Source organism: Oryx dammah, unplaced genomic scaffold (assembly GCF_014754425.2).
Source record: "Oryx dammah isolate SB20612 unplaced genomic scaffold, SCBI_Odam_1.1 HiC_scaffold_2, whole genome shotgun sequence".
NCBI lineage: Eukaryota > Metazoa > Chordata > Mammalia > Artiodactyla > Bovidae > Oryx > Oryx dammah.
Window position 1 is genome coordinate 160,233,838 of NW_024070186.1, and position 25,691 is coordinate 160,259,528.

At 52.6% G+C, this 25,691-nt stretch overlaps 2 protein-coding genes across 2 annotated transcripts in view; both read right to left on the reverse strand.

The window, feature by feature from the left end:
* The window catches only part of TRAP1 (TNF receptor associated protein 1), a 50,623-nt gene extending 44,482 nt beyond the window's left edge, over positions 1-6,141 (reverse strand). The window contains exon 1 of the mRNA XM_040255646.1: positions 5,993-6,141. Within this exon, the coding sequence (XP_040111580.1) occupies positions 5,993-6,068 (76 nt within the window). The 5' untranslated portion in view covers positions 6,069-6,141. The remainder of the gene's footprint in view (positions 1-5,992) is intronic.
* A 5,529-nt stretch (positions 6,142-11,670) lies between these two features.
* LOC120874330 (CREB binding protein) overlaps positions 11,671-25,691 on the reverse strand; it is a 116,541-nt gene continuing 102,520 nt past the window's right edge. The window contains exons 22-31 of the mRNA XM_040255698.1: positions 24,721-24,798; positions 24,330-24,397; positions 20,198-20,348; positions 19,720-19,866; positions 18,994-19,107; positions 18,278-18,443; positions 17,812-17,979; positions 16,127-16,288; positions 15,686-15,967; positions 11,671-14,931 (exon numbers count right to left, since the gene is read on the reverse strand). Coding sequence (XP_040111632.1) covers positions 12,808-14,931; positions 15,686-15,967; positions 16,127-16,288; positions 17,812-17,979; positions 18,278-18,443; positions 18,994-19,107; positions 19,720-19,866; positions 20,198-20,348; positions 24,330-24,397; positions 24,721-24,798 — 3,460 coding nt within the window. The 3' untranslated portion in view covers positions 11,671-12,807. The remainder of the gene's footprint in view (positions 14,932-15,685; positions 15,968-16,126; positions 16,289-17,811; positions 17,980-18,277; positions 18,444-18,993; positions 19,108-19,719; positions 19,867-20,197; positions 20,349-24,329; positions 24,398-24,720; positions 24,799-25,691) is intronic.

The following is a 25,691-nucleotide window of genomic DNA, read 5'->3' on the forward strand; positions in this document are numbered from 1 at the left end:
AGCGCGGCCCTGGCCGCCTGGCTGCCCCCGGTTCGCCAGCCCAGTCCCGTCTCAGGGCCCTGGCCTCGCCTGCTCCCTCTGCTTGGAATGTCCTTCCCAAAACACCTTCGCCCCCTCCCAGGCTTTGCTTACACGCCACCCTGCTCGTGAGGCCCCCCGCAACCACCCCTTCTACTGGGATCCCCTTCCCACTCCAGTCTCTTCCCAGGGCTTGTCCCATGGCAGCCCCACCGCGCGCTCCTGGCCGCGCTGACTGCACTCCATGGCAGCACTGCAGAGGCCAAGACTCCGGGCATCTCGTCTCCTGGGTGCCCACAGCACCCGGGCAGCCCCAGGCCCACTGCAGGCACTGTGGGGTGTGTTCAGAACCGAGGCTGCCACACTGCCGGCACACACTGCAGTCAGTGGCCATGACGGTCTGAGGTCACAGCCCTTGGATAAACACGTGGTCATTTCCTCGGAAGGTACAGCCACAGGACACAGTGTTTCTCAGAATGCAGGTCAAGATTGTTGGTTATGAAGCCAATTCAGTGAGTTAGGTCAGAATTTTTGTTTGTTTAATGAAACAGAAAGTAAAAGAATGCATAGGGCTTCCCTGGTGGCTCAGTGGTAAAGAATCTGCCTGCCAATGAATGAGACACAGGTTCGATCCCTGATATGCGAAGACCCCCCTGCCTCAGAGCAAGGAAGCCCGCGAGCCACAAGAGCCACAACTACCGAAGCCCGCTTGCCCTAGGGCCTGCGCTCCGCAACAAGAGAAGCCACCACAGGGAGCAATCTGTGCACCCCAACTAGAGAGCAGCCCCCGCCCGCTGCAACTAGAAGAAAGCCCACAGAGCAATGAAGACCCACCACAGCCAACAAATAAAGAAATAAAACTATAATAAAAAAAGTTTTAAAAGAACACATAGCATGATACGATTCAGTATTCACAAAACTCTTTCAGCTAAGTATGTACATGTATTTGCACAGTATATGCATATCTGTACAGTAGGTCATGATATGAATGCATTTCTTACTGGGAAAACGTGACAAAAATGTTTGAAATCCACTCATCTAATATCAACCTAACATTTCTAAGTTAAAGCTTCAGATTCTATAAAAAGAAAAATTAATAAATTTACTTGTAAAGTTTAAACTTCTGCAAACTAAAGGTACTTCCAGATCAATGAAAAGGAGAATTAACCCTCTCCCAAAAAGGGAAAATACAATACTGGAAAAACGAAGTTCTTTGGAATGTAGCCTCAGGCTTTTTTTCCATAACACTGCCAACTATTTTACCACAGTTTTAAGCTCTATGTTTGTAACCATGAAATTCTCTGCTTTTCAGTAAGTTGGTTTGGATGGTTCCATTAGCTCTCAAATTTCACCAGATAACTCAGGTTAGCTATTCACAACTGAATTTTGTTTCTGTAACCACTTGAGGTAAGTCCTGTTTAAAGTGTATCAATATTCTAGACAGAAATCTCTTCACTTTCTATGTATATATCAAATAAAGATTTCTTTCCTTTAAAATTTTCTAGTTCTTATCTCTAGCACTCCTGAACATTTTCACTACTTCTTACTGTTTCATGACCTGTTCTAATCATTCACTACTAAGCAATACCGACACTATCAAGAAACATCGACTCCTGAATACAAAGAAACATAACAAAACCAAAAGGGAAGGGCATTTCTAAACAGCCAAAATACAACACATAAAATCCACATGCTGAGCTTCAGTTAAACAAGAATATCCTGTTCCTGCCTAGAATTCTCCTCTACTTAAAAAAAAAAAATTGCTAACAAATTTTTGATCTAGCTTTCCAACCCTCACCTGAAAACGGAGAGTAGCTGGGAACACAGCTCCAGAGGCCTGGCAAGTTCAAATGAGTAACAGAGGCTAAAAACAGAAACACTCAGGACGCAGTTTCAGTGTGGGCCGTTTTAGACAGAGGAGATGTCACAGCTCAGTGGTCCTGCAGGGGTCTGTGTGTTACAACAGAGGACCCTAAATTAACATTCACAACGACCCTGAAAATATCAAAGAAAGATTCTGTTAGGCTGCATCTGTGATTAAGTCTTTTAGAAAGACTTCTCATCACAAAGGTTGAAATGAAATGTTTTACTACTCTACAAGTTTCATGGAAAATCCCCCCAGGACTCCACTCCCTGCAAATGCTGGGATGTCGGTGTGTGCAAACTTCAGAAGGACCACAGGACATGCTTTGCTCACTCCACCTTCCCAGCACACATCCGCTACTTCCCTACCCCGGCTCTTTAGGAAGACCCGCACCAACTATTTTGTCCTCAACAGTATTGCTGTATGTGTGTGCGCGCATGCATGTAATCATGCACAACTCTTTTTGACCCCATGGACTGTAGCCTGCTCGCCAAGTTCCTCTTGTCCATGGGATTCTCCACAACAAGAATCCTGGAGTGGGTTGCCATTTTCTACTCCAGGGGATCTTCCTGACCCAGGGATCGAACCCAGATCTGCTTCTCCTGCATTGGAAGGTGACTTCTTTACCACTGCGTCACCTTCTTTACCACAGCTTGTTCCTTTCAAATATGGTATTCATTTTGACTATCTCAAAATTAATTCCTAATATCCTAATCACGTTTCTTGATTGTACAGCTGTTAAATAACAGCCATTCTTTCAAAATTAGTTACACCCACGACTCAGGGACTCCTAAATTCAACTTACCTGATCTCTGAGCAACAAAAATCAGGTGGAAATAATGCGCTCAAGTAGACACTGGCTCTCCAAGCTACAACTTCCATCACCTTTAATTTCTAGTGGCTTTAGCAGATATAACCAGCAATAGCAGAAACATCCAGAAATCTACCTTTACTAAATGCTACAGAACTACAGGTAAATCTCTGTGTGGACTAAGCAAACAGCAGCTTCCTAGCAAAACGCTAGTGTTCTGTATCAAGACTGATTAGAGGGTGTTTGAGAAAAACTCTAGGGGACTTCCCAGGAGGTCCAGCGGCTAAGACTTCGAGCTCCAACCCAGGGAGTTGGGGACTTCCCCAGGCTGGGGAATGTCACATGCTGCAATTAAGTCCATGTGCCACAATGAAGACCCAGTGCAGTCAAAATAAATAATTAAATTTTTCAAAAAGAAAGAAAAAAAAAATCTAGCTGCTGCACTGAAGGTACCAAGAATGCAGAAGAAAACCCTCTGGTTTTGAACTTGAGCATCTCACTTTAGAGTGAAGTGGACACATTTTCACTGATCCTGAGCTGGTATCCTGGTTTTAGAGGAGCACCAATGGTCTCTGAAACAGTCCCTCCTCTGTCCTGTTAAACCTGGTATTTTGACAGTGGGGCGTGAGAACTGTTCATTTTTCCTTCAGTGTTTTTTTTACTCGCCACCCCGACTTCACGCCTCCTGCAGCCTGAAGCTGTATGCCCAGGAGGAGCAAGAAGCCTGGGGATCTTCCTTCTTAGTTCTGATCAATTCCTCCACCAGAATCTAATTAGGTCTTTGCTCATCTATTACATTTGGGTTGGTCTGCTCTTTTGCAGACTGCAGACCACTCAGGCCCCTCATCCTAACCAAGTGCCCCCATGGATAAAGACCACCTGGTGCCTCTGGACAGTGGGCCACAGATCCCTCCTCTGTCCACAGGCTTCTCTGGTGCTGGCTCTAAGCCCCAGCACCTTATACAGAGGGTACTGCCATTCAGAGTTTAAACAGTTAACCATCAAAACCTTTATCATCATGTTACATTAGCCACACACACAGCTGCTTTACTGAGAGAGGGAAATTTGACTGGCAAGTGACTCCCTACATCCTGAAAACAGCCTGGAACTCCAGAAGTCTGTCTGAACTCTTGTAAAGAAAAATGCCAATGCCAGCCAAGGCTCCAGATGGTAGAGAATAGAAAAGTCAACTTAAGCACCAACCGTTCTTACTGTGGCTGCCTCACAGTCTTGTTTTGGCAATGCAAACCAAAAGAGTAAGAATGATACAGGACTTCCTGGTGGTCCAGTGGTTAAGAATCCACCTGCCAATGCAGGGGACACGGGTTCTATTCCTGTCCAGGAAGATCCCACATGCCACGGAGCCAACTAAACCCCTGCACCACAACTCCTGAACCTGCACACTTAAAACCTCCACAAGAGAAGCCACCACAGTGAGAAGTCCTTGCTCACCGCAACTCCAGAAAGACTGCCCGCAGCAATAAAGACTCAGCGCAACCTAAGCAAATAAATAATAAATTTTAAAAAAAGAATGGTACAAAGAATGAATTATAAACACACATGATCAGAACATCTTAGAACATGAGGAGTAAAAAAAAAGAAAATCCCTTTCTTTCTCTCCCAAGGGGAGCAGGGTGGAGAGACAAGTCAGCTACCAAAAAACCCAAGAATCAAACTGACAAGACTGCTCCCCTTTAATGAAGATGCTAGAAGACAAGAGAGAACTATCAGTCTTTGAAGCAAATTATTTTGACCTGGAATGCAATACCCATCCAAACTATAAGTATGAGGACAAAATAACTTTAGACACGGTGGGGCTTAAAAAATATACAACCCATTCCATTGTCTTTTTCTGCAAAACTAACACAGGGTATACTCTGGTAAAACAGGAAATAGATTCCAAAGGAAGGAAGATGTTGGATACAAGTAACAGTCATAAAAACTACAGCTGTCTTATCTGTTAATGTATATTTTTAAAAAACATTGTTTAAAAAAAACTGCAACATTTTAAACTCAGGTAACAGAAAAAGCTGTAAAACAGATGAAAACACTCTTACTGTTACCCATGCAAATATAAGTTAAACAATATATAATACAAGTTTGGAAAAGAGCTAATACCCAGTGTTGGAGAAGATGCTTTGCTATAGGTGGTTTCGTTCCCAGCTAATGGGAATATAAATTGCTTAAGCCTTTTTGGACAGTAATTTGGCAATATCAGGTAACATTTTAAATATGCACACGCTGTGAACCATCAATTCTGAAATTCTAAATAAATGCCATGCATGGTCACTCGCCCATTCTAAACAGCACTGTAATGACCAGAGCAAAAACAAAAAAACACCAAAACAACCCAAAACCCGCCAATCAAACCAAACCCTCAGAAATCATCTTTATAACCTCCGCCAACAGCACAACGTTAAGTAAACGATGATACGTCGTCCGTAACACAGAATACTACGCGGCCTTGTAAAGTCGTGAACTGATACATACAAACAGAAAACATATGTAAGCCATTCTGGAGTTTAAAAAAAAAAATCTGTAGCACAAAGCATAAACGGTTTAGGCCATTTTACGTAAAAATCGTTACATGTGTGTATTTATATGTGTGTAACTAAGTGTGCAGAACCAGGAAGGAACGCCAAGACGTTCACCCGCCGTGACTTTCGAGTGGGCAGTGAGAGAAGGGACTGCGGTCATGGGTTTTTTTCCAGCATTGATTTGAGCACCTCCCAATTTCAAGCCCTGGGTTACAGAGGTCAACAACCCAGAGTCCGGGGCTGCGCGAGGGCCCGGGGTCGGTTTTCTGGCTCGCCGCCGCGCGCCGGGCCGAGCGGGCCCTCAGGTGTGTCGATGGGACAAGGGGCCATTCCACTTGGGGGAGGGGAGGAACCGAGCGCAGCCCAGGGGCTGAGCCCGCTGCCGGGTGAAGCCCGCTGCCGGCGCACACGCGCCCTTTGGTTTCAACTCCCCGAAAGTGCCGGCGGCCCCTCCGCCTCAACCCGGCCTGCCCAGCTCGCTGCGGAGCAGCCTCTACTGCAGGCAGTCACGCGGGCCCGGGCTCAACCCCGTCACCTCCGGAGAAACCAGCAGCTCGGACCGAGTTAGGTGCCTCCAGGACGCACCGAGCGCTCAGCGTTCGCCGCGTGCTGGGAGCAATAATCCTCACAGAACCTCCCGCGCTGCGTGAGGGAGAGCCGCCACCGCGCGTCCCACACAGAATAGGGGCTGTGGGGACCCGGAGGCTCCGCGCGTCCCCGCCCCCGCTCACCTCCCACCCGCCCTTGTCCGGTCGCCCTCACCTCCGCAGGCAGCCGCCAGCGCCGGCACCTGCAGGCGGCGGCCCCACAGCAGCAGCGTCCGCAGCTCGTGAGCCATGTCGTTCCTCCAGCGTCCCGGGCAGCCACGCGCGCCGGGGGCGGGGGAGGGGCGGGGGTTTCTCCGGGCGCGGCGCGGTGACGTCATGGCGCGCGCCCGGCTGCCCGTCCGCGGGCGGGCGGGGCCCTCTGTGGCTCGGGCGCTGCCGGCCCGCGCGGGGACAGTCGGGCCTGGGGGCGGGACCCCCACGACCTTGTGTCACGTTGTCAAGGGCGACGGCCGTGCGCGCGGGGCCGCCCGCGCACTAGGCCGCCAACCGGGCCTCCTTATGTGCGTCCCAGAAACCCGGTGCAGATATTCGCACCCACCGCGAACACCGTGAAAAGGCGGCTCCGGGGCAGAAGCAGTTAACATCTTCGGGGTCTTTGTACCCGGCCTCTGGTCCAGACCGCTGGAAGTCAGTCTCTTCCACCCAGGTCAGGCCAGATAGCTAAAAAGAGTGAAAAAGGAGAATTTCAGGCTTGGCTTGCTTACACCAAAACTCTGGAGCCAAAGCCCACTAGCAAAACTGGGCTTATGCATTCCTTCCAATTCTCTTGCCCTCCTGGAGGTGAATTTGGTTGCGGATTCGGACGTCAGCGTCACAGAGCTCCAAGCCATGTAAAACGCAGATTCTCTGGTAACGCCTGAAGTGGGGCTCAGGCGGCCCCCTGATGACTGAGGTACACTGAAGACTGGCTGCCACAAATGAGTGGTAAATAACTGCACCGAAACGAGTTGAGATTGTGACAGGATCTGCAAAGGACAGGAGCTGGGAGAGTGTCTTCCAGTGGGGCCTGGACGTAGCTGAGGCCAGGCAGGAGGGGATGTGACAGGGAATACTCACACGAGGAAGGTGTCAAGCATGATTGCCAAGTTCCAGGCTTAAGCAGCTGAGAAGGGGAACTTTGAAGAGGTAGGCCCATCTGGATGGAAGAGCCGGAGGTTGCTCACCTGGAGACCCCAGCAGCCTCCTCACTGACACCATACCCCACCACCCCCGCCCCCGCCCCCATTCTCCGCACAGCCACAGATGGTAGACTCCTCAATCAGGGCCCTCCAAGGATTTCCCTGCATATAATCAATTCCAGACTCCTCCCTCAGCCTCAGTCCTGCATAACCTGACCCCTGCCTGATCCCTCCCTCACTACACTCCAGACACAGAGCTAGTCCCAGACATAGGGTTCCCAGGAAGTCACTGAACTGAGGGGTCTCAGCCTCACATTTCATGTGTTGTTCACTCCACTTAGGAAACCGTCTCTGGTAAGTGCTGACACATTGGTCGATGGGGCAATAGATCTAGCCTGGGGAGCCCTCTTATTACAAAAAGAGGAAGTGGTATTTAGCAAAGGGAGGAGGGAAACCTAGGCTTCAGTTGGGTGGGGGGTGGGCCGGCCTCTGCCAAGACATACGGGACCCAGGGCAAAGTTACTGGGTTCCAGACACACCTACCAGGGCCCTCTGTCCTCTCTTGGCCTGTGACCTTCAGAGACACCCTCAGTCACAGATCTTTGTGATACTGAGTCCCCTGGTAACCCAGGGACCTGTGGCTTTTTAAAGTGTCCAGGGTCCAAGCCAGTCTTGAGGAGGTCATGATCAGATTTCAGGCCCTACGCGAATAAGAAAAATGGAAGAAGGAAAAGAATGAGTAGAAGCAGAAGTACTTGAGTTGAATTGATGGAGACCGGTGGGGAATCGCTTGGAGAGAGCAGAGAGAGAAATGGAGGGAGTGGTAGGCAGAGGGAGACCCCTTGATCTCTCTCCATCATTGTGGCCACTGTGAGGCTGCTCATTCCTTTCACAGAAGTCACTGCCTTCCCCTAGAGGTAAGCTGAGGGCCATGAAAAATGCCCACTGCATTTTTATTCAATACAATAGCCAAGTGAGAGCAACACAAGTGTCCATTGATGGATGATTGGGTAAACAAAACATGCTCTATACGTACAGTGGAATATTATTTAGACAAGAAGGAAATTCTGACATACACTCCCATCCACCAGTAAGAATCAAGATGCTAGCAAGATCCCGGATAATCTATCTGCACACACGTTAAGCTTGAGAAGGAAGCACTGTTCCTCGGGACACACGGCAATAGAGGATCACGTGCTTTCTCAACAGTGGAACAGCCTACGATCCTCGACCTGACGGAGACCAACTGGACCCGTCTTTGAGCCTTGCCTCACTTGTCACTGCTCAGGAGCCAATCAATAAACATTTCCTGAGTGGACAGACCAGTGCTTCTCTGAACATCAGCTGGAGGCAGCAGGCGTGCTCATTTCTGGGGGAAAGGGGCTGCAGCTCGATGCCACCCACTGCCCGCTTCCCACATGAGGACCCCTCCTCCTCGCCCAGAAAACCACAGCTCAGAACTCAAGTATCTGGAGGGCGGGGAACAGTGAGAAGCGGCCCCACAGGAACCCGAGAGTCCCCTGTGCTCTCGAGGGTGGAGACCTCACTCTCACGGCAGCTGAGCTCCTGTCAGCTCCGAGTGCCTCTTGAGTGGCCCCCCCGCGCCCCCTGCTCTTTTCTCTACATCTCTTGGCTTTGGGAGCACAGCTGCAGTGCTGGCATCTGGTCCCCAGGACTCTCCTTCTCTGTGCAGTGGCAAGAGGCAGCCCTCTTCTGTGGCTTTACCCCTAGGCTTCTGTGGCCCCACCCCTGTGCCCAGGTGTGAGGGGAGCCTGAGTGGGCTCAGAAAGGACCCCACAGGCCCCGTGCCATCCTTTCCGGGAGTATCCTCTCTGGACAGTTTCCTGAATGACTTGTGGGACTCAGGGCCCTCAACTCACTTGCAACCTTCCCTAAATATCACCACCTTCCTCAAGGATGCTTTATTGGATCCATATCATCGATCTGCTTATATATCACCACTATAAAGTTTACAAGCCATGGGGACCCATGATCAGACATTAAACTCCTTTCCACACCTAAGCGCTCTCTAGGCATCAGGTGGGAGGTAGGTTGGGGGTCATCTACACCGGGAACTGGAAGCTGTGGCACTACCATTGACCGACACTGTCATCATTTCTTCTCTGGTGCCAAAGTAGCCACATGGTCCTTTGTGAGGACCTGTGACCACCTACCACTGTCAGTGATGTTCAAGAGGCTACACTGTACCACAGTGCCCGTTTCGCCAGGGTACCCCAGAGTGGGCTCACACCGAACCTATGGAATGGGGGGGGTTGGTCATCGGGCAATTCTCAAGGCTGGAGGAAAAGCTCCTTTCCAGCACAAGGCGTGAGTCTGACTGGGGCTCATGTCCGCCCTGGGTGCTCATGAATTCAGGCCAGATGGTGCCTCTGTTCTCCCGCCTTACAGAGGGGTGGACACACATCTACATAGCACTTGTTACCTAGTGTTGCTACCTTTCACGAGGCTGGGAAGGCAGAAGGGCTTGCTCACGGCCAAGGGAACTCCCAGCCCGAGGTCTCTTCCTGAACCCGACACCTGCACTGCTTCCTCGGGGTGTTCTGTCAGTGCCCTTTGAATCCTTCAGTTTAGTGAAGTAATTTCAGTCACAATATAGTCACCGGATCCAAGTCCATTCTCTATATAGAGGCGAGCGCTCCTTGAAGGCACCCCTTGCACCACCAGCTCCTTGTCAGTTTCTCAGCCTGGGTGCTACACTCACGTTAGTATCTAACAACTGACGGTTCCCATGCTCTTGACTTTGAGTAACAGTGTGGCTTCGTGATCCCAGGCGGATGCTGACCCCAGCCCCACCCGCTCCTGCACCTACTTCCCAACACTGGCCTTGGGTCAAGGGCTTCCTGGCTGCCCCCTACACTCAGTTTTGCTTTTTCAGGGTAGCTTTCTTTGGCCATGCTGCACAGCTTGCAGTTTCTTAGTTCCCTAACCAGGGATCAAACGTGTGCCCCTGCAGTGGACATGGGGAGCCCTAACCACTGACCAGGTAATTGCCAAAAGTAACTTATTTTCTCATGTAGTTCTAAAAGCATATTTTGGCTCAAATAAAATTTTTGGTTCCACTTAATGGCAATCAAAAGAAAGTTATATGTCTTCAGCCGGAGATATTAGAAGGCTCTTCACCTTTTGTTACCCAGACATTGCAGCCAACTCCTGTTTTTAACATGGTCAATTCTCAAAAACATAAACACATGACTAGACAAAATCAACTGAACCCCTATATCTTATGAGTGGCTGCTAAGCTAATTCTCAGGGTCATTAGCCAACTGGAACCATCTTTGAATCCAAGCAGTTTTACCAGCTTTTATTATAAACACCAGCACATTTCAAGTTTCCTCTTTTTGATCACAAATATAGGGCTTTTATCTTCTAAATAGACAGCACGTGAGATACCGTGTCAGGGCTTTCCGGCTCACACAGAAACTTCCTTGCACCAAGTGCCGGGTTAGCATCCAGACCACACCCTCGGCCGCATCCTTTGGCAACTAGATTGCATGGGACTTCCAAGAGGACGAGGTTGGTACACAGCTCTGGACTCCAGGATGACCTAAAAGAGACTCCCCACTGGCCAGGTTAAAAGGCTGTGCATCTGGAGTGTGGGCCTGAAGCTGCTTCTCCAGGGCCCTGAAGGCCCACACTTCTTGTGTGAACACAGACAGCCCAGGGCGCTCTCATCACTGCAGAAGGCAACCAGGGAGAGGGGCTGGAGCAAGGATGGCACGTGGCCTTGGGTCTGAACTTGTTTCTCTCTGGCGATGGGTGGGGCTGGATGGTGGCGAAGATGGTAGTCTGAAATCTTACCTGACTAGATCTACAATATTAGAACAAGATTCAAAGCTCTGTGTCACAACTCATTTCTTAAGAGAGTTTCCTCAAATTTACACTCTCAACTCACATTATTTTGGAAATATTTCTATGAATTCAAGGCCAAAAGGAGAGCTACTGGGGCCATGATTTCCAAGTTGAACATCACGACCCTAGACCTAGACCTCCGCAGTTGGGGGCTGAGGGAATGGGAGGCAGGACTCTACTGGCCTGTGCCCTGGGAGGGACTATGCAGACCAGGGAAGGAACTTCAGCTCTCCTGCTGGTGGTCCTCTTCTGAGATGTCATTTCTACAGCGCTCAGAACCTTGCGTGTCAGCCCCTCAGTAAGGACCCCTGGAACCGGAGCAGAGATAGGGGAAGGACCGGGTGGTAGCCAAGTGCAAGCGTCACTCGAAGCTGGAGGCCTCTTTTCATCACGGCGGGGCTGGCAGTCAGTGCTCTGCACCGTGCCCCCAGAGCAGCCCCTCAGGTGGGCAGGGGCAGGCTGGCGCTGCGTCTGCTCAGCCCAGCCCAGCCCAGGGGTCCGTGATGGCGTCCTCCCTTGCTGAGCCAGGGTGAGGGGTGGGCCACGGACTCCCTCCAGTCCCCAGGACACCCTCTGCAGGAGCTCTGGGACTGGCAGGCAGGAACTGGGGTGTGGTGAGGGTGGGGGTGGCTGGGACGGGGAGTGGACGGGAGACAAAGTGCTGCTTCAGGCCCACTGGCGCCCCTGGCTCTGGCTGGGGCTCTTCTGCTGGCAGCCAAGCAGGACCTGTGCGGCCCCGGCCGAGCCCAGTTGCCCCCCGCCCCACAGCCGGCAGGACCACAGCCCCCGCCTCTCCTCCGTTGAGCAAACAGAACCATGTCTTACAAAGAACAGACTCCAAAAATATATATAAATAAATAAAAACCTTAAACATTCTTACAGGAATCTTAAAGAACAGAATACATGTTAAAAACTTCAGTAATTTATATCAATTTTAAGCGGTACTTTATATACAATGGGGGGAAAAAAAAACACATGCATAGTCCAAATACAATGTTGAAAACAGCATTTTCATAACAAAAGACCCCGAACACGAAGTGTTAATACCATGTACATGAATTCAAGGACCACCCTTCTTTTTGTCTGTTGCACACAGTTTATTTAACAATATGATATAAGAAATGAGTTGGTGCTTTACCATTCTATACAGTGATTGGATCTTCTTGAATTTTCTTATTTATAGTAATTATAGAGCTTGCATGATTTACACGAGAATTGCTTTTCCTCATTTCAAGTTTCACATAGAAGAAAGAAAAGAATGCTTCTTCTCTATTAACATTAGCATGGTCTAAGAGAGTGATCATCCCTATTTTTTGTCTAAAACCAGTTTTATCAGAGAAACAAAGCAACAATTTCTACATCTGCAAGACAAGAGTTTGGCTTAAGCCAGTATGTATAGATAGACGTGTGTGTGGGTGTGTACGTGTGTGCACGCAGGAGCCAATCCCTAGCGTCCAGGGTAATACTTGGAGACGCCCACAGAGTTCACTATAGAAAAAAATCTTCCCGCAACGTCTGAAAGTTACCGGGATACATTATAAGCTTGCATTATTTCAGGAATCAGTTTCTGAATATTATTTTTTTCTTCTCACTTTTAAACATAAATGTTTAAAGTCTTGAAAATACAAATAAAAAATATGAATATAATGAACTTGTTTTTCCCGTTAAAAAAAGGCATGAGTCACCAGCAATGACGACAAAAGAATCCAAACAAAACCCCCCTCCCCCCAAAACAAAAAACAAAAACGAAAAAACAAAAACAAAAAGAAAGAGGAGAGAGAGAGAGACCAGATATTTAAATCAACTGGTTTTTAACAAAAAAATATATTCTTTGTATTGTTTCTTTAAACAGCAATCTACCCTTCCATGGCTTGGAAGTAGCAGTTCCATCTAGGAATAAAAAGAGCCCAGATGCCTGGATTTCAGTACAAAAGGTCCAAGAACATGAAAGGGGGGGAGAAAAAGTGATGCTCTCACAATGCTACAAACCCTCCACAAACTTTTCTAGGGTGTCTCCCGTGGTGTCGCCGACCAGGGACAGCTCACTGGACAACGCACTCCGGTTAGGGGTGTTCAGCTGCGGGAGCATTGCACTCTGTTCGGGGTTCCCCAAGTGTCCCTGATCTATGGAGCTGGCCATGGTGACTGCGAGTCCTGGGTGGGGGGAACCAGTCTGGGGCGAGACGTGGTGCGGTGAAGGCTGGGGCTGTATCCGTGGCGACGGGCTGGAATGTGGAGGCTGGGACTGGGGCCGCGGAGACTGGACAGGGGCCGGAGACCGCACCTGGCTACTGAGGGATGTGGCCATTTGCTGGCCAGGGAGGTGCGAGGCCTGAGGCTGTCCTGAGAGCATGTGCTGCTGGGGGCTCATGGGGTTCGGCTGGCCCGGGGACCCCATCTGCTGCTTCATCTGCTGCTGCTGCAGAATCCGCTGCTGCAGGGCCTGCTGGATGTTGGGGGTGCTGTCTGCGCCCAGCCCAGGCTGCCCCATCTGGCCGAGCTGCCCCATTGGAGCCGCCATCGGGCCCATGGCGCTGCCCTGCATGGGGAGGTGCTGCTGCACCCGCTGCTGTGGCATGGCGGGGGGGTAACCCGCGGGGCCCGGGGGCTGTTGGAACTGGCCGTGCCCTGTCATGCCCCCAGCCATGCCGGCGCCGCCCTGCTGCTGCTGCTGCTGCTGCTGCTGTTGCTGCTGCTGCTGCAGGAGCTGCCTCCTCAGCATCTCTCGGTACTGCGGGTTCATACTTGCCATGCTGGGGTTGTGGCCTGCGTTCATGATGTTCAGGGCCTGGCCCTGAGGGTTCAGGCCGCCCATGGCCTGCTGCTGCGGAGGCACGCCAGGCCGCGGCCCGCTGGCTTGCATGGCGTTCAGGTTCTGCAGGCCGGGCTGCTGGTGCAGGCTGGGCTGGGCCTGGAGGCCAGGCTGTGGCTGCAGGCCGGGCTGGCTGGCCACGTACTTGGCCGTGCGCTGTTTGATGAAAGCTGCCATCAGCTGAGGGTTGGACTTGAGGATGTTGAGCACCTGCTGCTGCTGCTGCGGGGAGCTGGGCGACTTCAGGGTCCGCAGCAGGTCCTGGAGGGCGCCGGGTGAGATGCTCCGGGGCGGCTGCACGCTGGACATCCGGGGCCCGGCCACGGCCGGCTGGGCCTGCATGGACATCACGGGCCGGGGCATGCCCGGCATTGGCTGCTGCTGGGGGATGGGCGCCTGCTGCCACTGCCCGGCCGGCAGGGTGGGCACGACGGGCCCGCTGACCTGGCCGGGCCGGGGCACATTCAGGCCCACAGGAGCCATCTGGCTAACCGGGGTCACCATGCCCGTGCGCCCTGGGGGCATGCCGTTGTTGATGTTCACCCGGTACAGGTGCTGTTGCTGCTGGGCCTCCCGCTCGATCTGCCGGGCAGCCTCCACCGCTGCGGGTGGGGGCTGGGCGGGGGGCGGCGGGGCTGGCACCTGGTTGGTGGGCTTCCCGGTGGACACCGTCGTTGGTGGCTGAGTCCGGGTCACGCTGGGGAAGCCGGCTGGTGACATGCTCACAGGCGAGGGCTGGGGCTGGGCGGGGGGCTGCGGCGTCTGGGGCGTGCTGGGCTGCTGCGTGGGGGTCCCGGGCGGCGCTGAGGTAGGGGAAGGCAGGCTCTGCTGAGGCACGTTGCGGGTGTTCATGGTGGCCATCCGCCGGCGCATGAGCTGGGCCTGCTGCAGGCGGTGCTGGATCTGCTGCTGGCGGAGCTTGTGTTTGATGTTGAGGCAGAAGGGCACGGGGCACTTGTTTTCTTGGCAGTGTTTGGCGTGGTAGCAGCAGAGGGCGATGAGCTGCTTGCACACCGGGCAGCCGCCGTTGGTCTTGCGCTTGCAGCCCTTGGTGTGCTGCACCACCCGCTTCATCTTCTGGCAGGACGGCAGTGAGCAGTTGGCGTTGCGGCACTGGCAGGCGTGCACCAGCGACTGGATGCAGCGCTGGATGCTCAGGCGCCGCGATTCCTGGGGGCTCTTGGACTGCGGCTCGCCTTGGCTGCCACCTTCGTCGTCCAGGCCCAGCCCCCACTTCACCATCTTGTGGGCGTGGCTCTTCGTGTTGTAGCAGTTGATGCAGAGGTCGTAGTCCTGCGGGCAAGGACGGGGGCGAGTCAGCACGAGCTGCAGCCAGCACCCCTGCACCCGGTCCCTCAATGCGAGGCTCGAAGATGCCGCACACGCCTGCTCCCCAGAGCCTCCCTCCGGGAACACCTGCACCCCAGAAAGCCCCGGAGGCCACTGCCCCGGCCACTCTCTTTTGGCGGTCCCTGTGCCCCTCCCGAGCTGCTGGCCGACACCGTGGGGGACTCCCTGAGTGTCCCTCAGGTGTCTCCAGAGCTCTGCAGGGCATATCAGGGGCACTGGGGCTGAGGCCTCCACAAGGGTAAGGCTCCCGGCATCCTCAGCCTCCTGGCAAGGGCAGAGCTGGGGGCACCGCAAGTGTAACCAGGACCCGCTATGCTCTCCCGTCTAAGGCCTGCTTATGTCCGAGACACTGGGCTGGTGCTAATGAAATGGAGAATAAAATAACGTGGTGTCCTGTGAGCGTCTCCTCACCCTGGAAAGGTCGGCACAAACACAGTCTCTGAGGGAAGCCCACCGACTGACCCCCACTGCAGGACATGTGGCCTGGACTAGGTCCCAGGCCGAACCCTGAGGGGACCCTGGCACAGGCACACGACAGGAACCCCTCCACATCCAGGCCTCTCGTGTAAACCCGAAACAATCTCAAAACCAACAATGGACTGGTGCACAGATAAGCCGCCTTCACCTGGTCCTTCTCTCCCTGGAAAAAGTCGACTACGAGTCCCATGCAGCACACATGCAGCCTGGGAGCACTCACCTCACACACGGTGCAGTGCCAGCGCGTCTCCACGTGGTGCTTGCACTCGTTGCAGGTGTAGACGAAGCGGTCCTGACCCTGGGTGTGCAGCTCCACCAGCATGCACAGCGTGGACCACTTAGAGCGCCGCAAGGAGGAGAACTCCCAGTGCTTGTCCCGGGCCAGTGTGAGGAAGGCATCCCGCCCATCCATGAGGTCACAGCTGAGCAGGGGGTCGGGGTCGACGATGGGGGGCAGCGTGTTGATGACGGGCCCAGCGTGGAGGTGGATCACAAAGAAGACCTGGGGGTGCAGGGAAGAGCCATGTCAGCCCTGTGAAGGGAAGGACCGAGCCCGCCTCCTGCCGTCGCCGGGGCTGAGCGAGGCTGTGAGCAGCACCTGGTGTTGCCTGGCGGGGGCTCCCCACTCGGTACCCAGCCGCCCCTCCCTGCTGGCCCCCACCTCTTTGTGCTTCTCCATGGTGGCGTAGAGTTTCTGGGACAGGTCGTTGGACACATTGGGCATGCTGGGCTTCTTCTTGTTGGCGCGGCTGATGCTGCTTTTATTCTTGTTGGTTTTCTTGTTGTTCTTTTTCTTGGCGTTCTTGCTGTCGCCCTGGCTGCCCTGCAACAAGACGCACGGGTGTCGGCCCCACCCTGCCCCTTGCTTCATGCTCGGCAGGCACCAGGCTGCCAGCTCCTGGCTGCGGGGGCTCCAGGGAGCCGGGCTGAGGCAGGTGACCGCCAAGCGGACTGCAACCTGCCTGCTCACAGGCCACGAACACTGCTGCCTTCAGAGTAAGTGCTGAGAGGAAGGTGACGTGGATGGATGTGGACCCACTGGGCATGGTGGTGACCAGCACAGCCTCCCAGCACCTCCAGCCCTAAATCACCCAATCTTCCAGGCCCACGGGTTCTGCCTCCAGGGAGGCCCGGCAAAATTTTGGCAGGCCAAGGACGATGAGCGCAGCTCCTTGAGGCCCACCTGTGATATGAGAGCTCATCACATCCTCACCCAGGCATTCTCCATTGTGGAAGGGGCTGGGGTGGCTGTGTTCCAAAGAGGACACGCCCTAAAGCACACAAGGCGGCCAGAAGCAGCCGGCAGACACGAACCCCCAGCCTGGGGCTCCAGACACAGCTCCTCAGGCTGCCCTAGGCCCCGGGGCCCCAGAGCCGCGCAGTCAGCAACCAGCAGCCTCTCGAGATGAGGGGGTCCACAGCCAGTTCATGGTCGTCCCCCAGGAGTGCTCCATGTCTACCCCCCCTCAGAGAGGCCGCAACACTGACTCAGCTCTGAGGCCCAGGCCTAGCAGGCGGCCTTCAAACAGAACTGTCCTCACGCGCCCTAAATTTAGGGTTAAGTCTTCTACGCTTCTCACTGCTGACGGCTTCACATCCAACTAAACCACCATCAGCTCTTACCTGAGCATCTGAAACACGGCACACGTGCTCCCAGCTCGGACTCTTGACACCTTCCTTTCCCTGCTGGAGGCCCTTCCCCTGGATCTCCTGGGCTCCTCTCCCCAGTCTCTGCTCATGAACCACCTCCCCAGACGAGGCCCCCTGAAAGCCCCCATCCACCGTCCCTTTGTCTCCTCCACCACCTCAGGGTGCACCACGAATGCGCCTGTTCTCCTGCTTCTCACTAGTTCCCACTGTAGCCCTCAGGATGGTGCCTGTACACGGTGGGTGCTTAGAGTGACCCAAGCGAGGGCACAAATGCACAAGTGCCCAGTGGGGAGCAAGGGGCGGTTTATAACAGAGCAAGTGAATGAGGCCTGCAAATAAGAGTCTCCTCCTCGAGTCAGTGTTAAAGTGAATGGACTGCTTCCTGACCACAACTCTCGTCTGCACCTCTGCGCGTCTCTCCCGGGCTCCCTGCAGGATGCCCTCCTCTCATCTTTCCATTTTTCAGACCTGGCCGTCCTGCCCAGAGAAGCCAGAGCGAGGGCCCCTGTCTACCTAGGAGGTCACGCGTCTCTGTGGAGCTGGGCACCCTGGCTGGGCTGTGGCCCAGGCCCAGGCAGGCCCCGCGGTGGGTGATCACGCGGTGAGGCTGTGCGGAAACACCACTGCGGACGAGGCAGGCCCCCTCCCGAGGACCCGGTCGCCGAAGCGCAGCCCCAGCAGGTGGCCCGGCATTACCTCCGTGGTCTCACTGGCCGCGGTGCTCTCCTCCTTCTTCCTCTCCTCCTCCTCCTGCTCCAGCTCCTTAATGCTCTCCTCCAGCACGTTAGGCCAGAAGTCCCCCTCAAAGTAGGGCAGCTCCTTGGCGCTGGTGAGCCTGTCTTCAGTTGCTTGTTTCAAAATGTCCTAGAGAATGACCGAGTGCAGCAGTGAGACAAGGGGGCCTGGGCGACATTCTGGGGAGGAAGGGGCTCTGGGCCACAATGCGGGGGAAGGACTGCATGGCCTCAGAGGCCGTGTCGCCTGTTCTCAAGCTGCCGTCTGTGAGTCTCCACAGAAGGCAGAGAAGCTGCCTCTAAGTTTATGCTTGAAAAAATTTTTTAATTTTTGCTTTACATTTCTCCTAAAGTGGCTATTAACTCTAACCCATGTGAGCACAGAGAAAGACGTGAAGATGCCCTGCCCGCTCCCCAGGCACGCGCACCTTGTAGTCATGGATGATGCGCTCGGCGAAGGCCTTGTCCAGCATCTTCTTATACCACTCCTGCAGGCGCTTCGGCTTGGGGATTTTTTGATCAGGGGGGTGGCAGTGGAAGATGTAGTCATCTCCTTCACTCGGGGGACAGGCCCAGATGTGCCCTGTCACATACCTGCAGGATACATACAACTCAGATAAAAGCAGGGAGCAAACCATCCCTGCCTTCCAGGAGTAATGGCGAGGCACAGGCACCAAAGCAGGGACAGAAGTAACTACCCAGGAAAACAACACAAAGGAGATCAGCTGGGGACAGGGGTCCAATAGGGATGAACAGCAAATGGGCACAGGGGCCTTACGGGAGTGGGGCGTGAGAGCATTCTGAAACTGTTGCGGTGACAGCTGTATCACTTGCTGAGGTTACTAGAAATCACTGAAGTGTACAAGTGAAATAGGTGAATTGTATGATATGTAAAATATGCCTCAACAAAGTGTTAAAAACAGACTAGAATGCTAGAACACAAAAGGCAGGGAAAGCCCCAGCCCCACACGGCCCAAGACGACGTCAGGAAGGGTTGTCTCTGAATCTAAGGACACCAAAATAAAAACACAGAAAACCTTAAAAAACAAAAAAACAAAAACTCTTGTTATTTCACAAAATAAATGCCACAGTGAAAATTAAAAACAGAGTTTTATTAGTTCTGGATAATCTGAATTCAACTCACCCCAATTTCTTCACATACTCTAAATATCCAATAAGGATCTCATGGTAAACGGCTGTTCGGAGGCATCGGGGTCGGAAGAAATGAATACTGTCCAGATAAGATATGTACACACGCCTGGGGGGAGCGGGCAGGGAGAAATTAATCGGAAGTTCAGGTTATCTCCCGAAGGTGAAACCAAACACCAGCATCCAAAGAAAGCTCTAGAAATAAACTGCTCTGCTGGCATCTATACTGGCCACAAACAAGACACGAGAAAATCACCACCACCAACCTCTGCTACCAATAGACAGAATGGAATCCAATCTCACCCCTGAACTAGGCAGCAACACCATCTCTCACCATGAGAACGACAGGGAGAGACTGAGACTACTAGCAAAAGCCACTTCTGATTCCCATGCACCCAGATTCCTGACTGAACAGGAAGTAACTCTTGGCAGAGGTGAGAAGTTTTCACAGGTCCATCAATAAGCACTCAAACCCGGCAGCAGTCCCCACCCCTTCTCCATACATTTACCTGCCCCAGGTGGGACAGGGGCCACGGCAAGATCAGGGTCAGAACCCATGTACTCAACACAGAACAGTCAACAAAACCCTTCCCTTCTCACTGGCTTAGGGGAAAACCAAACTAACTTGTTTGGTTGCTGAAGCGGTTCTCCAGGACGTTTAGAATCCTGGTCACTGACACAGCACAGGGCACACACGCATCAGAAAGGGGCTGAGGGCTACCTTGTGTTTGGCGGGGGGCAGTCAGAGCCGTACTCCTGGACATGCATCCCAAAGAAGCACACGTCCACCCCGTCAATCTCCTCAAAGGCAAAGAGTGCTTTGGTTCTGTACGGGAAAGACTCCGACATCTCCCCAGAATCCACAAACCTGGAACAAAGAGCCTTCTGTTTGCATGCATCACCATTTACACAGACAGGACTTGCTGTTTTGACCCGTGTGGTGCAGGCGAACTGCAGGTGGGGTCGCCCCTTTGGACCACTGGCCCAGGCAGTTCAGAGCTGCACTTCCATTCTCTGTGACTGCCTCACTCGGACAGGAATTCCACCTTCCCTGAAGACTGGGACGCTGAGAGAAGGGTGGCTACATGCTATTTGATGAAAAACTCTCAAATTATGCTTGCCAGACTAAAGCCTTGCCAGAAAGCGGGGCTCTGGTTAACCAGGCAGGGTGCCCACTGGGACAATGTCTGCACACGAACCGTGACTTCATCCCTGGCTTGACCTCCACCGTCTTGTCTGAGCTGGCCACCACACGGACAAACACCTCCCCGGCTTCGGGGTGATTCTGTCGTCGCAAAAACTTGTTGACTCGGTCTTCCAGGTGGTTTCCCAACCGTGTGGTCTGCAGTCCTGCAAAATCCAGAAGAGGCAGATGAGAGGGCTCAGGAAGGGCCGAGGCTACAGAATCCACGTTTTCTTTCCAGGGTAGGCTGATGTTTTAAGGACTGACATTCTCCAAATACAGAAGGGATCTCATGAGATCCTATGAGGTGAGCATTTTACAAGAGAAAGGTGAACCCTGGAGTCTCAGGCACTCCACACACTGGAAACTGCTATCAAATGCCCCAAACTTCCATCTTTTTCCAAGTCTAAGGGGCAGAAGAGCCACAAAGGTGGACCCAAATCTGACAGAAGACGGGCTCCGGGGTTAAGCAGGGGAGCAGGTAATAAGGAGGCTACATAGGGTCCACCTGCCTCCTGCCCCACGTGCCCAGGTCCTGGTGACACCGGGCTCTGCCCTGGCTGTGCCCATATGGCTGCTCAGGGTCTCAGCTGTGCCCTGAGGCTGGTTCCCACTATGGAAGAACTCTTAACCGAAAAAAGAAGCCTGATGCTGCTCTCCCTGGAAGGCAGGCTGGCACGAATGCCCCTTCCTGCCCAGCTCCGAGGGGTGTCCCGCTGCTGAATCTAAGATGACCGAGCCAGTCCAGTCCTGCGAGGGCTCCAAAGCTGGGCAGCAGGAGCTGCTGCCCCAGGATGCAGACTGGCCAGGCCCCTTTCCTGGTGGCCTCCATCCCCCATTCCTCCTGCACCCTCCCTCTCCCAGGAGCGGCCCCTGTGATAGGAGTTACACAGCACGTAATTACACATACAGTTCACGGCAGAAAAAAGCTGTGCGTGTGCAGAAAGAAACTAGAGGGGAAAACTGCAAAAAGGTCGACAGTGACTGTGTATAAGATGGCTTGAATTTATAATTACATGGCTTGATTCCTTACTGAGGTTAAGAAATATCTGCAAAATTTAGACTTTCTAAGTTCAGTCTCTCTGCAATAAACACACCAATGGTGGAGTTTTTGGGTATATAAGTTGTACCTCAATGAAAGTGATTTAAAGAAAAAAAATTTAACAATGGCAATGAAATAAAAACCCCATTAAAAGTATAAACTTCTGCACCCCGACTCCCGTGACTACCCATGGCTTCTCAGCCATCCTGAGAAACATGGAATTAGGTGCAAAGGGCTCACAACCACCTTGTCTATCTTTGTGAAGACCCTGAAGAAAACCTTCTCATTCTCACCCCCAAGTGCTCCCATGCACGTGGCTGCTGAGCAGGTTTTGTTCCCTCAGGAGGTGGCTTCCAGTCTAGGAAGGGAGGACAGCTGAGACAGCCACCCAGTCCTGCCACAGGGACCACCCCCCTTCCCTCATGAGATCACAGCTACATGCACCATGACCTCCCAACAATGCACAGGAGTAAATCCCCTAATATTCCTGTGGGAGACATGGGTCAAAGTGGAACTGCTGAGTCTGAAAACGGACATTTTAAACCTACCCCATCATGCACATGCCTGTCAGCGGCACGTGATGGAGGCTTCATATTTCCCTTTATGTGATCAAACCCTTCAGCCTGTGCTTTCTGACCTCTGGGTTGCATCTTTCTTAGGAAGGATTTTCATAACCAAACACAGTAAGAACACTCTGACGCTGACCTCCAAAGCACTTGAGGTTGTTACTTTTTGCACTTTTAACCAGCCGAGTGGAGGAAGGTGGGGGGGTGGTTTTGGTCAGTTGTTAGCATCACATGGGCTGACCAGCAGCTGGAAGGCATTTTCAATGCAGTCGTCCCACCGCATCCATGGTGTACTGAAAGGTTCCGGGAGTCCCACAGACACCAAAACCCAAAGGCACTCAAGTTCCTTACATAAAATGGGGCAGGACAGATGGCCCTTGTGCCCCTGTACCAAGTCAGTGCATACCCAGGAGGCAACTTCTCTCTTGTGACTGACAGATGCTTGCAGAGATGATGCTAATTCGTGCTCAAATCAAAAACCAAGGGGAGACGCTGCACTTTTAAGGTCCTTTTCTGTAAGTCAATGTTCTACACCAATGTTTTAAAGGTCCACATACTGTCTGCCATCCTCTGGACTCTAGGGTGGGGGTGGGGGCTGGGCCAGCTCTCAGGTTCCCCTGTCCTGCCTCACCCCTCCACCTCTCTATCTTCAGGTTGCAACTGCTCTTCTGTTGAGAACTAGCTCTCCTAGCAATTTCTGTTTTGGTCAGTGAGGCTCTGGCCCAGGAAAGTGATTCTAAGTTGCTGACTACTTTAGTGACATCACTCGGAATGAATCTGTTAAAGCATGAGTCCTCATCTGCACCCCCTGCCCAGGACATCTGGTAACGTACAGAGACATTTCTGATGGCCACTGTTCATGGGGTGGGGAGGGGAAGCAGTGGCATTTAGTGGGCAGCTGCTGCTGAATCCAACTGCAATGCAGGAGACCTGGGTTCGATTCCTGGTTCAGGAAGATCCTCTGGAGAAGGGAATGGCTACCCACTCTGTTTTTCTTACCTGGAGAATCCCATGGACACAGGACCCTGGTGGGCTACAATTCATGGGGTTGCAAAGAGTTGGAGACGACTGAGGGACTAAGCACACTGCTGCTAAAATTCTACAAAGGCTAGCCCCCATAACAAAGATTTTTCTGGCCCAAATGTCAGTACAGAAACCCCGATCTAAAGAAAGCTATTACAATAGCTGGTGATTTCATCCATGTTTCAAAAAACTTGACAAGAGTTTAAGTGACCGGATAAGTGGACTTTGGGAATGACACAGTCTGAACTTGAGTCAACACCGATCTGGAGAGCTTCTGAGGGGCTTCCTCCTTGCCTGCCACCCCTCTCTCCCACCCGCTGACTCCCGCAACATCCCATCTCTCTTCTACTCTCATCAGCCTGGCTCTGGCCGAGGACCCCAAGCAGCGTGCTAGCTGCCAGTCCTGCTGGAGAGAAGTGAGAGCAGCCAGGAGTCTGGGGGCAGGTTGAGCTCTGAAGGCACTGCTGTGGGGGCTTTTCTTTCCTCCCTTTTAAAATTAATTAATTACTTTTTTCAGTTTCACTGGGTCTCTATTGCTGCATGCAGGCGTTCTCTAGCTGTGCCGCGTGGTGGTTACTCTTGAGTTGCGGCGTGAGAGCTTCTCATTGTGGTGGCTTCTCTCGTTGCAGAGCACGGGCTCTGGGGTGTGCCGGCTTCAGCAGCTGCAGCGTGTGGGCTCAGTAACTGGCTCCCAGGCTCCAGAGTGCAAGCTCAGTAGTACCACCTGGGCTTAGGTGCCCCAAGGTGTGTGGGATTTTCCCAGACCAGGGATTGAACCCATGTCCTCTGCATTGGCAGGTGGATTCTTATCCACTGGGCCACCAGGGAAGTCCTTTAGGACTTTTCTTATTCAGGTTTGCTGCTGATTCAGCAGAAGGATGGCTGGGAACGTCAAGCTACAGAAGGTGGCCCCAGCACTTGAGAGCCGAGCTCACGAAGATGATACACCATACACTTAGGAACAGTTTACACTATAGTGACAGGGCGCTCCACGCAGACACCAATGTGGCAGTGGCACACCCACGCAGCCCTTGGGCAGCCCAGCTCCGGCCGGCCCTGTGATGCTGGCTGACTCCCAAGGGCCCCAGAGGGTCACCCTTCACAACAGCGGGGGCCACACCCACTGATGGGGATATAGACACCTGTGCACGTACCCAGGCCTGAGTGTGCCCGTCACCAAAGGAGGTGTGTCCGTGCATTACTTCTAAGTTTCCTGAGAAGCATCTGATGACACTTTCTCAGAATTCACAAAGTTTACTATATAACTAAGTTTCTAAACTTCCATCTAAAACACAATCTGATAATAAAGCTGACTTTCACATAAAGATTAAGCTAAATGACTCTCTTCAAGGGTAAGATAAGAAAAATACAAGTATTAGAAAACAAAGCCACAGAAAAAGACCCGAGACAAGCAAGCCCTGAAGCCGTGTGTTAGAGGAACGGAAGGAAGATTGGGAAGATGTAGTACATGTTTCTAAAACGTACAGACCAGGAACAGAAACCCTTCCACGACTTACTCTTAGCACTGAATTTGTTTTCTTTTCGAGTTCTGCCCGTTTTCTTCAAGCAGTTGTCGCATACAAAGCTGCAAAAAAATAATGGGTGTGATCAGATTATATAAAATAGTATATGTTGCCAAACTAGTGAAATGCAGCATTAAAATACTTTGCTGGCAATTTACATCACATCATTATACAAAAGTGAAGAGGCAGACTGCTTTGATTCTACAATTCCTAAAGCAGGCAAACACTTAAGACTTAAATTTAGAACCAACAGCCATCCCTCTAATTGCCGGATCCTTGCTGATGACGACGAGAGGCACAGCAGCCGCCAGTGCCCTCCCCTCTACTCTGTGCAGACTGCTCTCCCTTTCCTGGAGTCTCAGGAAATCACCAGGAAGTTACTCACCCTGAAGGCCAGATGATGTCGTAGTGGAGAACACAAATCTGATGCATCTTCCGGCCACACTCCTTGCAGTCAACAAAACTAGAAGACAAAGAAGTGCCCTGTCACACATGGAACCGCACAATGGAGCCTGAGTGCTGTGCTCACACCTTGTCGCCATGAGACTTCAAGACTCCTCGGCATTCACTTGTCTCTTGGCTAACTCGGCCATATTTGAAACACGCATCAGTAGGATATGTTCTACAGGAAAAGCTGACTTTTCCCCCTTCTTTGTACCAATGCCTCATTCCTCTCTTCCCCTCATCTCTTTTGTAACCAGAAATGAAAACTTACTTCTAAAAACTGCTATGACAAAGGCGTATCTCACAGGTCACATTTTCAAGACCAGTGCTTGCTCCAGACGACTACAAATGCCTAAACGGACTTCAACAGCAGAAAACAATGCTGTCAGTGTTACAAGCTCTTGTTCTTCGCCTCACACAGGAAATGTCTGCTCTGAGTCAGTCACCAGGGTGGGAAATGATGGCCTTTGTTCAAGGAAACACTGCAGAGGTCGGGATTCACCTCATCGCCTGCCCTCCTCACCTGGACCCTATCTCCTCACCTAGGAATCTTCATCGCCAACAAGCTTAAAGGTGAAAGCCTGTTTTTTCGGCCATGCCCTTAAGGCCACCACGACTCACACCCTGCAGAGGCTGAAGGGGCCAGTGAGCACCGCACTTCTGCAGGCCATCTGGGGCCCCGGCTCCTCCTCCCAGCCTAGGTGTGGGGCCTGGAGACCTGAGGGATGCTCTCACACCACCCCTCGCGGCCCGGCCCGGGCCCACCCTTTGCCCCTGCTGAGAACGAGCCTTCGACCACAGATCGAACCTAACCCAGCTTCTCTGTCCCTGCTCTGCTGAAGGAAAGCTGGACACCCAGAGGCAAAGTGGGCAGCACGGCAGCGGCCTCATCCGCCGTCCCAGAGCACTCTC